General features: G+C 44.1%; 1 protein-coding gene across 1 annotated transcript; it reads left to right on the top strand.

The window, feature by feature from the left end:
- Positions 1 to 1329: 1329 nt before the first annotated feature.
- Positions 1330 to 4438, top strand: bdkrb2 (bradykinin receptor B2). The gene is made up of 2 exons (XM_046364596.1): positions 1330 to 1560; positions 2668 to 4438. Exon 2 carries the CDS (start codon positions 2675 to 2677, stop codon positions 3710 to 3712), a length of 1038 nt encoding a protein of 345 aa, XP_046220552.1. The 5' UTR covers positions 1330 to 1560; positions 2668 to 2674; the 3' UTR covers positions 3713 to 4438.
- Positions 4439 to 15031: the final 10593 nt, after the last annotated feature.

The following is a 15031-nucleotide window of genomic DNA, read 5'->3' as shown; positions in this document are numbered from 1 at the left end:
CTTGTAACGCCAGGGTAGTGGGTTTGATCCCCGGGACCACCCATACGTAGAATGTATGCACACATGACTGTAAGTTGCTTTGGATAAAAGCGTCTGCTAAATGGCATATTATTATTATTATTATATTAGATAAATGCCAAGATAAATGCAAATACTTGACAATGCAGGACAAGAGGCCAGGCATGTGAATGACATAAACAGAATGATTTACAGCGGTGACTTACCTCATTTACAGCAGTGCATCTCCAATTGACTTTCTGTGCAGGAATGCCTGTTCAGGCCTAGGCCTTGGAATTTGGACTCTATCACCTTGTAATTTGAATAAACCTACACTTCACTTTGCACCTTGAACCTTGCCTCGTGCTGTGACATGACTATAAAACCAACATTACCTCTTTCACAGAGGTACTTTTTCATCTGTTTAATTGAAGGAGCCTAATGTATTTGAAATAGTGATGGCATCATTACTGTGTTGGGATCACAGATCATGTTGACTGTAAACACTGCATCATGCACTTCTTCTCACATCTCATGTGCATATCTTTCAACAACAACATTAAAGTTCAAACACCCAATCAATGAGAAAAGTGCTATTCCAGTTACCTCTGATTATCTTGGAGTATGTGAACCGACCGACCACACACCACACACGCACGCACGCACACACACACACACACACACACACACACACACACACACACACACACACACACACACACACACACACACACACACACACACACACACACACACACACACACACACACACACACACACACACACACACACACACACACACACACACACACTTGTAATGGATCATTGTTTTGTGCTCTGACCTTGACCCTTGATTGTGATCTTCCTGATACTAAACACTTGATGGCTTATTGTTTCACGGCCTTGCTGTTCCCCTCTGATGATACCCCACCCTGTTTGGATTCAAGGTTGTTCACAGAGGGATATTAGATTCACAACATGCCGAAAACGCAATCCAGCCATGAATGTACAGAAAACAATCAAGTGGTATAGGTCTACATTGACACTAAATAAGAGCTTGGTATGTAGGCTTAACTCTCGTGTAAGTCATTGTGTGTGGCAAATGTTTCATTTGTCCTTCCCGGTATTAGTAATGAATTAGTAAAGATGTATTGTTTTAAGCAACTCAAGTTCAGAGTTTGTTTTCTTTCTCAGTAATGCTAGGTTGTGGTAGGATGACCTAAACAACAGCTGGGATGTCAGTAGATATCCAAACACACTTATATCGAGGGGAATTCCATCAAAGTTCTATAAAAATTGGAGTATGAGATAGGGCAGAAATGATAAACAAGATAAACCAGACACAATTTAAGTTAATTGGGGGAAGAGGGAACAAAAAAATGCACAGATTTTGAGTGACATCACTTCCATGATGGACTCCCTCCTTTAAGAGAATAAGTCAGAGCCGACCCCAGGGTAGAGGAGCCTGGAACACTGCGGGGAAACGTCTAGACTGGGCTGACCAGACGCACGGCACATCTGGATTTACACTTAGACCAGAGGACTCCTGCTCCAGTCAACAAGGTTTGTAAAATGAAGTACTGTATCGTTAACATGTATAACATAGATTTGTCACTAATGCAAGAAAATGATAAACGAGTGGAGAGTTATATCACAGTATATTTGCTGTTCAGATCATATTTAGGGTAAACTGGATTGAATTGCTGCCTCTCCTCTCATTTTCGAATCCAACTTAGAAACAAGAAGATTGTTTGTGTTGTCAGACTTTTTGACAGACAAAAAGGAGAGCCCTTTCTATGGCTAAACTCGAAAACTCCTCAAACAGATTGAGGGGTGTGAACGATAATATGTGGTTGACAGCATGGGGAGAGAGGCAGTTTTTTCAATAATCTCTTAATACCTCATATTGAAGGGATTTCTTCTCTATAAAAAAAGTAAATTAGCATTCGGTGCACAGATACAGATTTATGTTTATTTTTTAGCAAATAATGTGTGTACCACTCCTCCAGCAGCACAGATGTATAAGATTTTACTGCACGCCTTTTCAAAGCATGTTGGGGCTGTTTTTGTCATAAGTCGCAGCCAATGATGATACTGATGTACAACAGTAAAAAGATAAGTATTGCAATCATAATGCTGAGAATAATTATGGAGCAATGTGGCTCCCAAATATTTTCATGACAAGAGATATTGATCCTCACTTTAACTTTCATGAATATTTTATCTTTCGCTACCTGAGCGTTTTTTATTTCCGGTCTAAGTATATGATATTTACATAAAATGCATATAAAGTTATGCATAATGAATAGCACACTGAAACAACCACTTAGCCACTTGTACAGTACTGTAATAAGACTTCCTTATGATGACTTGCAGACACAGTGTCTCTGAATAAATAATACAAAAAAGTCACATTGTGGAGCAGGGAAGTTCCGTATTCTGTTGAGTTATAAACCACATGAGTCGCAGCTCCCATCACCACAAGTGCATGAGGACTGGATGTTATGACACAATCAGCATGACCATGTGACTGACGTAATAGATTATACAGTAAACTTTATAAATGAATGCCTACTGAGAGTCACTTGTCCAGGACCGGTATCTGCCATGTATCCCCCTCCCCCTCATTGAACAACCCCAGTTACATTTACACAACATATTTCTCTACAGCTCCAAAATGGACATGATCACCAACTCTACAGACATGACAGGAAGGAACAGTACCAATGCCAGCAACTGCCCATTCGCTGAGGAGTGGGACTGGCTCCACACCATGCAACCGGGCTACATCCTGGCCATCAGTGTCCTGGGGATTCTGGGTAATGTCTTTGTCCTGTTGGTCTTCTGCCTGCATAAGAAGGCCTGCACCGTAGCAGAAATCTACCTGAGTAACCTGGCCGCCGCTGACCTGCTCCTGGTCTCCTGCCTCCCCTTCTGGGCCGTCAACGTGGCCAACGGCTTCAACTGGCCCTTCGGCCCCCTGCTGTGTCGCCTGGTCAACGTGGGCATCAAGATGAATGCCTACTGCAGTATCTACTTCCTGGTTCTAGTCAGTGTGGACCGCTATGTGGCGCTAGTGCATACGATGAGCCACGGGAGGATGAGGAGGCCCTCCTACGCCAAGCTGGGCTGTTTGTTAGTGTGGGGCTTCGGGCTGCTCCTGGGCACCCCGACCATGCTCTTCAGAGCGGTGAAGTGGGTTCCAGACTTCGAGGTGACAGCCTGCTTTCTGGACTACCCCAGTCCCAAGATGGAGCTGGTGTTCAACGTGACGCTCATCGTGTTTGGGTTTGCCATCCCTGTGTCGGTGATCTCCTACTGCACCTGTCAGATCATCCAAGCCCTGAAGAACCAGGCCATGGAGAAATTCAACACAGAGCACACGGAGAGGAAGGCCACTTTGCTGGTGCTGTCTGTTCTCCTGGCCTTCCTACTCTGCTGGGTGCCATTCCACCTGGTCACTGCTCTGGATGTCCTCCTGAGGGCAGCGGACATCTCAGGCTGCAACCTCAGCAACAGTCTGGATATCTGCAACCAGGTGTTTACCTACCTGGCCTTCTTCAACAGCGTGCTCAACCCAGTCCTCTATGTGATTGTGGGGAAGAACTTCAGGAAGAAAGTAATGGAGGTGTTCGAACAGTTGTCTATGAGGAAGAAAATGGCCACCGGGTCACAACGGTCACAGCTGTCTTCCACGCTCAAAACGCTGGCTTGAGTTTGAGGAACTAAAAGGGAACTAGTTATATTACTTTTATCTCTATGACAGAATTTGACACTTCAGCACCCCGCCCTCAGTTGACTGCATTTTATACTAATAACCTTAATAGAATCAATGTGCTTTTACTTAAAAGCCACATTTAAGTTTAGAATTTATTTATCAGTAATGTGTTTTTTAGGAGGGCTGTTTCTCCTAATTCAGTGCAATATATATGAATATTGTTTTCTGTGAAATAAGCTGTGTAAATAGAATCTACCGATTGTGTTCTAGAAACAAGTCAGAATTCACTAGAAATGTATTTAGAACAGTTGTCAACTTTGTTACTTTTGAGAACATTATTGAAGTAAAAAACGAACCATGGCTGTCTTGTGGAATCATTTGAAATACATGTCAATTTCAGACAACCTAAAACAAGACCCAGAGACTCCCAGTGAACCCTGGGTAAGTGATTTATGATGTTTTCTCTGACTAAATGTCTGGATTGCCACATTAGTGAATGTGTCACAGACTTTCCAGTGGTGACACAAGTTGTGTTCCTTTGTGTGGGAGGAGAACGTTACTCTCTCTTCTTATGTTTTTTCCAAACCCCAACTTCATTGGCTAGACATGTTGTCAGGAGTGCCTGTGGTCAGGGGCACACCCCCAGTTTGTCCCCAAAGTATAGTTGGTCGTGCCAAACAGGAAATCAATGTTTTGAGTGCACTGTAAAAAAAAATATATATATACCAGTACCCATTAAAGGTGTTTTCTTTATTTGAACTGTTTTCTACATTGTAGAATAATAGTGAAGACATCCAAACTATGAAACAACACATATGGAATCATGAAGTAACTAAAAAGTGTTAAACAAATCAAAATATATGTTATATTTGAGATTCTTCAAAGTAGCCACCCATTGCCTTGATGACAGCCTTGCACACTCTTGGCATTCTCTTAACCAGCTTCATGAGGTAGTCACCTGGAATTTCAGACACATCTCAACATCAACTGTTCAGAGGAGACTGCGTGAATCAGGCCTTCATTATTGAATTGCTGCAAAGAAACCACTACTAAACGGACACCAATAAGAAGAAGAGACTTGCTTGGGCCCAGAAATCTGTCCTTTGGTCTGATGAGTTCAAATTTGGTAGGTGAACGGATGATCTCCGCATGTGTGGTTCCCACCTTGAAGCATGGAGGTGTGATGGTGTGAGGTTGCTTTGCTGGTGACACTGTCTGTAATTTATTTAGAATTCAAGGCACACTTAACCAGCATGGCTACCATAGCATACTGAAGTGATATGCCATCCCATCTGGTTTGCGCATAGTGGGACTATCATTTGTTTTTCAACAGGACAATGACCCAATAAACCTCCAGGCTGTGTAAGGGCTATTTGACCAAAAAGGAGAGTGATGGACTGCTGCATTAGATGACCTGGCCTCCATAATCACCTGACCTCAACCCAATTGAGATGGTTTGGGATGAGTTGGACCGCAGAGTGAAGGAAAAGCAGCCAACAAGTGCTCAGCATATGTGGGAACTCCTTCAAGACTGTTGGAAAAGCATTCCAGGTGAAGCAGGTTGAAGGAATGTCAAGAGTGTTCAAAGCTGTCATCAGGGCAAAGCGTGGTAAAAATGGCACACAGAGGTTTTATGGGCTCCTAACCTATTGTGCTATTTTGTTAGTTTTTGTTTGTAACTAATTTTTTTTGTTTGTAACTACAAACTAATTGTTTGTAACAAATTTTGTACATAATGTTGCTGCTACCGTCTCTTATGACCAAAACAGCTTCTGGACATCAGCACAGGGATTGTTCACCTCGAACTGGAGGAAGATATTTTCTTTAATGTGTGTGTCTATTTGTCATTAACTGCTGGTGCACAATGTCTAACATTAAAGAAGTCTCAAGGTATTGCTCGCCTGAGGTAGAATAGCTCATGATCAGCTTTACTCTACACAATCTACCAAAAGAGTTCACATCTATATTATTCGTAGTCGTCCATTTACCAACACAAACCGATGCTGGCACTAAGACCTTACTCAACAAGCTGTATAAGTCCATTAGCAAACAAGAAACTGCTCATCCAGAAGTGGAGCTCCTCGTGGCCGGGGACTTTAATGCAGGAAAACTTAAATCTGTTTGATTTAATTTCTAGCAGCATGTCACATGTGCAACCATGTGCACCCTCACCCTCCATTTGGCAAATCTGACCATAATTATATCCTCCTGATTCCTGCTTACAAGCAAAAACTAAAGTAGGAAGTACCAGTAACTTGGTCAATACAGAAGTGGTCAGATGACGCAGATGCTACGTTACAGGACTGTTTTGCTAGCACATATACGAAAATATTCCAGGATTCATCCAATGGCATTGAGGACAATATCACCTCAGTCACTGGCTTCATCAATAAGTGCATCGACGATGTCGTCCCCACAGTGACCGTACGTACATATTCCAACCAGAAGCCATGGATTAAAGGCAACATCCACACCGAGCAAATGGCTAGAGCTTCAGCTATCAAGGAGCGGGACACTAATCCGGAAGCTTATAAGAAATCCCGCTATGCCCTCAGACGAACCATCAAACAGGCAAAGCATCAATACAGGGCTAAGATTGAATCCTACTACACCGGCTCTGATGCTTCTCGGGGGTGGCAGGGTTTGAAAACTGTTACAGACTACAAAGGGAAACCCAGCCACAAGCTGCCCAGTGGCACGAACCTACCAGACAAGCTAAAATGCCTTTCATGCTCACTTTGAGGCAGGCAACACTGAGAGCACCAGCTGTTCCGGATGACTGTATGATGATGCTAAAGGTCTTGCTCACTGGTCAATATTAACAAAGCCGTGGGGCCAGATGGATTACCAGGACATGTACTCGAGTGATGCTTGGACCAACTGGCAAGTGTATTAACTGACATTTTCAACCTCTCCCTGGCCGAGTCTGTAATACCTACATGTTTCAAACAGACCACCATAGTCCATGTCCCCAATAAAGCGACGGTAACCTGCCTAAATGATTATCGCCCCATAGCAGTCACATCAGTATCCATGAAGTGCCTAAACCCTAAAAACCATCTCAGGATCCATGCCAAATCATTTTAGTTTCCTGAGTGGGAATAGGCTTTGTCGTGCCCTCTTCACGGCTGTCTTGGTGTGTTTGGACCAATCTAGTTTGTTGTTGATGTAGACACCAAGGAATTAGAAGCTCTCAACCTGCTCCACTACAGACCCGTCGATGAGAATGGGGACGTGCTCGGTGCTCCTTTTCCCGTAGTCCACAATCATCTAATTAGCCTTGGTTATGTTGAGGGAGAGGTTGTTATTCTGGCACCAACCGGCCAGGTCTCTGACCTCCTCCCTATAGGCTGTCTTGTCATTGTCGGTGATCAGGCCTACCACTGTTGTGTCGTCAACAAACTTAATGATGGTGGTGGAGTCATGCCTGGCCATGCAGTTGTGGGTAACCAGGGAGTACAGGGGGGGACTGAGCACGCACCCCTGGGGACCTCCAGTGTTAAGGATCAGCATGGCAGATGTGTTGCTACCTGCCCTCACCACCTGGGAGCGGCCCGTCAGGAAGTCCAGGATCCAGTTGCAGAGGGAGGTGTTTAGTCCCAGGATCCTTAGCTTGGTGATGAGCTTTGAGGGTACTATGTTGTTAAACGCTGAGCTGTAGTCAATGATCAGCATTCTCACATGGGTGTTCCTTTTGTCTAGGTGGGAAAGGGCAGTGTGGAGTGCAATAGAGATTGCATCATCTGTGGATCTGTTTGGGCGGTGTTTGAGCACACGTCCTGGTAATCCGTCTGGCCCCGCTGCCCTGTGTATGTTGATCTGTTTAAAGGTCTTGCTCACGTCGGCTATGGAGAGCGGAACAGCTGATGCTCTCATGCTTGCCTCGAAGCAAGCATAGACATGATTTAGCTCGTCTGGTAGGCTCGTGTCACTGGGCAGCTCGCGGCTGTGCTTCCCATTGTAGTCTGTAATAGTTTGCAAGCCCTGCCACATCCGACGAGCATCGGAGCCGGTGTAGTATGATTCAATCTTAGCCCTGTATTGACGCTTTGCCTGTTTGATGTTTCATCGCAGGATTTTTAGTAAGCTTCCGGGTTAGAGTCCCGCACCTTGAAAGCGGCAACTCTACCGTTTAGCTCAATGCGAATGTTGCCTGTAATCCATGGCTTCTGGTTGGGGTATGTATGTACAGTCACTGTGGGGACGATGTCCTCAATGCACTTATTGATAAAGCCAGTGACTGATGTGGTGTATTCCTCAATGTCATTGGAAAAATCCCGGAACATGTTCCAGTCTGTGATAGCAAAGCAGTCCTATAGTTTAGCATCTGCTTCATCTGACCATTTTTTTTATAGACCGAGCCACTGGTGCTTCCTGCTTTATTTTTTGCTTGTAAGCAGGAATGAGGAGGATAGAGTTGTGGCCAGATTTGCTGCCGGTTCAAAAACTGAGTAGTACTCCTAGTAAAAAAAACAGAGTGTCACTAGTCAACACCAATAATATTCTCCCCTGTTTCCCACGGGTACCCTACATTTACTCCCCTTTTGATAGACTGAAAACATACATTTTTGCATTCCACTGAGGCTGTGCTGATTTATAGTACTGTGAGGAAGGAGATGTAGACAGAGTCCACAGAGAGTGTGCTCTAGAGGTCGACCGATTAATCGGAATGGCCGATTAATTAGGGCCGATTTCAAGTTTTCATAACAATCGGAAATTGGTATTTTTGGGCGCCGATTTAAAAAATGTTTTATACCTTTATTTAACCTGTTACTACTACCTACTACTTTTTCAAACATTCTGTTAAAAATCGCGCAACATTTCAGCGCCCTGCTACTCATGCCAGGAATATAGTATATGCATATGATTAGTATGTGTGGATAGAAAACACTCAGACGTTTATAAAACTGGTTAAATCACGGCTGTGGCTATAACAGAACGTGCGTTTCATCGAAAAGTGCAGGAAAATCTGATCACTGAAAAATATATCCATGCGCCACTTCAATTGTTCAATTCAATTGTTAAACGTGAACCACATTAAATGGGGCCGAGGTTGCAATACCTACAGCTTCCACACGATGTCAACAGTCTTGTCATTTGCCTACGATTTGTTTCTTGGTCAAACAGACACAAGGCAGCGCAGTTCTTCCGGTCTCCGACCGGATATTTTGGTTGAGATTTACCCGGACATTATTTCCAGACGTACAGCTATAGAATATACATCGCCTCGTGATCAATTTGATCGCTTATTAACGTTTACTAATAGCTAAAGTTGCATTACAAAAGTATTTCGAAGTGTTTTGTGAAAGTTTATCATCGACTTTTTGAATTTTAAAAATAACGTTACGTTATAAAACGCTATTTTTTTCATTGATCACATAGTCTTCATAGATCGATATCTAGGCTATATATGGACCGATTTAATCGGAAAAAAGACCCAATAGTGATGTTTATGGGACATCTCGGAGTGCCAACAGAGAAGATGGTCAAAGGTAATGAATTTTTCATATTTTATTTGTGCGTTGTGTGTCGCGCCGACTATGCTAATTATTTTGTTTACGTCCCCTGCGGGTCTTTTGGGGTGTTACATGCTATCAGATAATAGCTTCTCATGCTTTCGCCGAAAAGCATTTTAAAAATCTGACTTGTTGCCTGGATTCACAACGAGTGTAGCTTTAATTCAATACCCTGCATGTGTATTTTAATGAACATTTGAGTTTTAACGAGTGCTATTAGCATTTAGCGTAGCGCATTTGCATTTCCAGATGTCTAGATGGGACGCCTGCGTGTCAGGTAAGAGCAAGAGGTTAACTAGTCAAATCAGTAAAGAACACATTCTTATTTTCAATGACGGCCCAGGAACGATGGTTTAACTGCCTTGTTCAGGGGCAGAATGACAGATTTTTTTGTCTTGCAACCTTACAGTTAACTAGTCCAACACAATAATGACCTGCCTCTCTCTCGTTGCACTCCACAAGGAGACTGACTGCCTGTTACGTGAATGCAGTAAGCCAAGGTAATTTGCTAGCTAGCATTAAACTTATCTTATAAAAAACAATCAATCATAATCACTAGTTAACTACACATGTTTGATGATATTACTAGATATTATCTAGCGTGTCCTGCGTTGCATATAATCTGACTGTGCATACAAGTATCTGACTGAGCGTTGGTAGGCAGAAGCAGGCGCGTAAACATTCATTCAAACAGCACTTTCTTGCGTTTTGCCAGCAGCTCTTCGTTGTGCGTCAAGCATTGCGCTTTTTATGACTTCAAGCATATCAACTCCCGAGATGAGGCTGGTGTAACAGAAGTGAAATGGCTAGCTAGTTAGCGCGCGTTAACTAGAGGGACAGAAGCTATACTGTTTCACTGGCAATACTAAAGTGCCTATAAGAACATCCAATAGTCAAAGGTTAATGAAATACAAATGGTATAGAGGGAAATAGTCCTATAATTCCTATAATAACTACAACCTAAAACTTCTTACCTGGGAATGTTGAAGAGGAACCACCATATGTTCTCATGTTCTGAGCAAGGAACTTAAACATTAGCTTTCTTATGTAGCACATATTGCACTTTTACTTTCTTCTCCAACACTTTGTTTTTGCATTATTTAAACTAAATTGAACATGTTTCATTATTTACTTGAGGCTAAATTGATTTTATTGATGTATTATATTAAGTTAAAATAAGTGTTCATTCAGTATTGTTGTAATTGTCATTATTACAAAAATAAATAAAAAATTGTCCGATTAATCGGTATCTGCTTTTTTGGTCCTCCAATAATCAGTATTGAAAAATCATAATCGGTCATCCAGATCAGACCATCTGTTACCTGCAGCTCTGTTTAGATGACTGTACATCACAGAGATTTATGTAAAGAGCTGAGGTGTGCTTCACAAGGCAACAACACACACAGCCTGTGCACTCTCACTGATAACAATATTAGCCATTCCATTCTCTTATCCCCAGTCTATTTTTATTTATTTAACCTTTATTTAACTAGACAAGTCAGTTAACAACAAATTCTTATTTTCAATGACGGCCTAGGAACAGTGGGTTAACTGTCTGTTCAGGGGCAGAACGACAGATTTGTACCTTGTCAGCTCGGGGGTTTGAACTTGAAACCTTCCGGTTACTCGTCCAAAACTCTAACCACTAGGCTACCCTGCCTGTTCACCAGCTCGCCATCCACTTTAGTTTGAACCAGGTAGTAGCGGTTTGAGAGAAATTAGAGAAGTAGTGGTACACATTTTTAGTACCTTTGGCATCAAAAGCTTTTTGAATGGTTTACAATATAACATTTCGCTTCAACATTGACACACACAATCTGTCTTAGGACAGCTCCCCAATTGGTCTCAAATTGGTCAAGGAACCCTCTCATAGAGGGTTTGCTCATTGCCAAGAAGGAGTGTACCAACACAGAAGCCTGTGAGTGGGTGTACTGCATGCAGCCAGCCTACATGTTCATCATCTGCCTGCTGGGCATGCTGGGTAACTCCTTCGTCCTGTGTGTGTTCTGCTTCCAGAGTAGACACGCCACCATGGCAGACATCTATCTGGGTGACCTGGCCGCTGCAGACCTCCTCATGGTGTCCTGCCTGCTGTTCTAGGTGGTGGCCGTCTTACAAGAGTTCCACTGTCTGTTCGGCGAGCCTATTTTTCAACTGGTGAACATTGTCATTGGGAGTAACTACTACTGCAGCGTCCTGTTCCTCACGCTGGTCAGTGTGGACCGGTTCCTCGTGCTGGCTCAGCCCCTGTCATCCCAGGGCAAGGGGAGAAGACTGGCCTGGGCCAGTGAAATCTACCTGGGTGTGTGGATGGTGAGTGGCCTCCTCAGCCTCCCCGCTCAGTTCTTCCATTCTGTCCACTTTTTCCCCTCACCTGGGGGTGGAGGCGTGCTACGTGGCGTACCCCCACAATGTCTGGAGGATGCGCTATAACCTGACTGTCAACATAGTGGGCTTCCTGGTTCCTGTACCTATTGTGTCCTTCTGCAGCTACCACATCATCAGGGTGCTCCGGGACAACAAGACGAGCAGGATGAGGAGCACGGTGGCAGGCTGGAACGGAGAGGAAGGCTGCCCACCTAGTACTCAGCGCCTTGGCCGTATTCATCCTTATCTTCCTCGAGACCCTTTCTCACTACGAAGTCATCTCTGGTTGTGGCTTGGTGGATGCTTTAGACATCAGCACATCAGCTACCTACTTGGGCTACAGCAACAGCTCACTGAACCCTTTCCTGTATGTGATTGTAAGAAAGACACATTATTACCTATAGCCCTCAAACTCATCTCTGGACCTTGAAGCAAGTGCCAACCCCTTTTTTATCCCCAATTTCATGATTACGATCTTGTCTCATCGCTGCAACTCCCCAACTGGCTCGGGAGAGGCGAAAGTCGAGTCATGCGTCCTCCCGCCTAACCGCGCTTCTTAAAACCCGGATCAAACTACAGGCTGTAGTGATGCCGCAATACTGTGATGACTTTAGACCGCTGAACTACTCGGGAGGCTCGATGTCACTTCATTTTTTTATTATTCCCCTCTAGTCAAGGACTGATTTAGACCTGGGACACCAGGATGGTGCAATTAATTATCAGGTTGAACAGAAAGCCAGCAGGCTCTGGACCTCATAGGGTAAGAAATGAATGCCCCTGACCTATAGCATGGGACATACAGCATCTTTTTGTAACTTCCGGGTTGGAGCGAGCGGTCGCATCGGCACTTCGCTCCGCAGGTAGTATAACTTTTTCATTACATTTCATTACATTTCATTATAGCACAACGGTTTGATTTGTCTAATCTTAGCAATTTCTTCTTAGCTAGCTACATAGCCGTCTTTGTATCAAAGATAATTGCGTAATTATCGTATTTCGCCGTCCTAGCGTAGTCTTCACTGCTCTGCCCAGCAGCTAGCCAGCTAGCCAGCTAGCTAACGTCCACCGATTAGCTGCATTGTATAAACTATTACACTCAACTGAACGACTTGATTAGTGTAGTGTTAGCTAGCTACATAGCTGTCTTTGCTGTCTTCGTATCCAAGATAATTGTGTAGTTTAGAGTGTGTAGTCTTAGAGTGATTATCTTAATTTACCGAGGTTAGCTAGCCAGCTATTTGTCGTCCTTAACGTAGGAGACTCTGCTAGCTAGCCAACAGCTAGCCAACGTCTTCTAAATAGAACTCAACAACCCGGTCGCATTCACAGGTAGTGTTACGAATCCCTTTTGGCCCGACAGTCTAGGGGGGATGGTAATGAGATCCGTAACATAACTCATGCAAATTATTATTGTGACAAAGTAAAAGTGTGAACGAAATAACCACGACAACAGAAATCTACCGTCAAACTCTAGGTTTATTTATAAACACACAGTAATGGGGGGAGCAGGAAAAGGGGCTGAGCTGGACCCAAGGAAAGAAACAATAAGTATTCAAAAACACCCCTAAGCTAGACTAGCCTACTTAAACAACAACTAACTAACTAACCAAAAAGTACAGTGGGTGGTCCGCCCAGTTCTAACTAGTGTATTTAACAAAGTTCACCTACGGGTAGTGTATGCCCATGGGCGACTTGTCTTGGTTTCCCCTTTTCCCACCAGCAATCAAACACAAACACCATAAACAAAAACAATACTCACAGGTGATGACAAAGTGCTATGAGGTGCTTAAACAAAAGAGAGGTTAAGACATAAAGCGAGAGAAACACAGAGACCTACAGACATGGCATTTACAGAGAGATTGAGCTAGAGATTTAAGCTGAGCTGAGCTGCAGAACAAACGATGGGGTTTTTAAACCATGGGGAAGGAACTGTGATAGGTCAGGAAATAGGAGGAGGTGTGTCTTCTGATTGATGATTGACTGTTGACTGATTGGGGAGTGATGGTTTTCACCTGTGAGGGGAGAAGGAGAGAAAAGAAACACACACACAGGATACACACACACACACACAGGATAACTGTATCCGTAACAGGTAGTATCACATTTTCATTTCATTTCATTACAGTACAACGGTTTGATTTGTTTGATCGTAGCTAGCTACATAGCTAGCTACATAGCCGTCTTTGTATCAAAGATAATTGTGTAGTCTAGAGCGATTTTCTAGGTTAGCTAGCCAGCTATTGTCGTTCTTTTAACGCAATGTAACGTAATCAACACTGCTAGCTAGCCAGCTAGCCCCCGAATAGCAGCACTGTCGAAACTATTACACTCAACGGAACGACTTGATTAGTGTAGTGTCAACAACGCAGTCACTGCTTGCTAGCCTACTTCAGCAGTACTGTATCATTTTAATCATTTTAGTCAATAAGATTCTTGCTACGTAAGCTTAACTTTCTGAACATTCGAGACGTGTAGTCCACTTGTCATTCCAATCTCCTTTGCATTAGCGTAGCCTCTTCTGTAGCCTGTCAACTATGTGTCTGTCTATCCCTGTTCTCTCCTCTCTGCACAGACCATACAAACGCTCCACACCGCGTGGCCGCGGCCACCCTAATCTGGTGATCCCAGCGCGCACCACCCACGTGGAGTTCCAGGTCTCCGGTAGCCTCTGGAACTGCCGATCTGCGGCCAACAAGGCAGAGTTCATCTCAGCCTATGCCTCCCTCCAGTCCCTCGACTTCTTGGCACTGACGGAAACATGGATCACCACAGACAACACTGCTACTCCTACTGCTCTCTCTTCGTCCGCCCACGTGTTCTCGCACACCCCGAGAGCTTCTGGTCAGCGGGGTGGTGGCACCGGGATCCTCATCTCTCCCAAGTGGTCATTCTCTCTTTCTCCCCTTACCCATCTGTCTATCGCCTCCTTTGAATTCCATGCTGTCACAGTTACCAGCCCTTTCAAGCTTAACATCCTTATCATTTATCGCCCTCCAGGTTCCCTCGGAGAGTTCATCAATGAGCTTGATGCCTTGATAAGCTCCTTTCCCGAGGACGGCTCACCTCTCACAGTTCTGGGTGACTTTAACCTCCCCACGTCTACCTTTGACTCATTCCTCTCTGCCTCCTTCTTTCCACTCCTCTCCTCTTTTGACCTCACCCTCTCGCCTTCCCCCCCTACTCACTCACTCGCAGGCAATACGCTCGACCTCATCTTTACTAGATGCTGTTCTTCCACTAACCTCATTGCAACTCCCCTCCAAGTCTCCGACCACTACCTTGTATCCTTTTCCCTCTCGCTCTCATCCAACACCTCCCACACTGCCCCTACTCGGATGGTATCGCGGCGTCCCAACCTTCGCTCTCTCTCCCCCGCTACTCTCTCCTCTTCCATCCTATCATCTCTTCCCTCTGCTCAAACCTTCTCCAACCT

Source organism: Oncorhynchus gorbuscha, linkage group LG10 (assembly GCF_021184085.1).
Source record: "Oncorhynchus gorbuscha isolate QuinsamMale2020 ecotype Even-year linkage group LG10, OgorEven_v1.0, whole genome shotgun sequence".
NCBI lineage: Eukaryota > Metazoa > Chordata > Actinopteri > Salmoniformes > Salmonidae > Oncorhynchus > Oncorhynchus gorbuscha.
The sequence above is the reverse complement of the archived record's forward strand: the minus strand, read 5'-3'. Positions and strand labels throughout refer to the sequence as shown.

Bases quoted from the DNA above. Each gene is read 5' to 3' on its own strand.
- bdkrb2 (XM_046364596.1), top strand. From the start codon at position 2,675: ATGGACATGATCACCAACTCTACAGACATGACAGGAAGGAACAGTACC.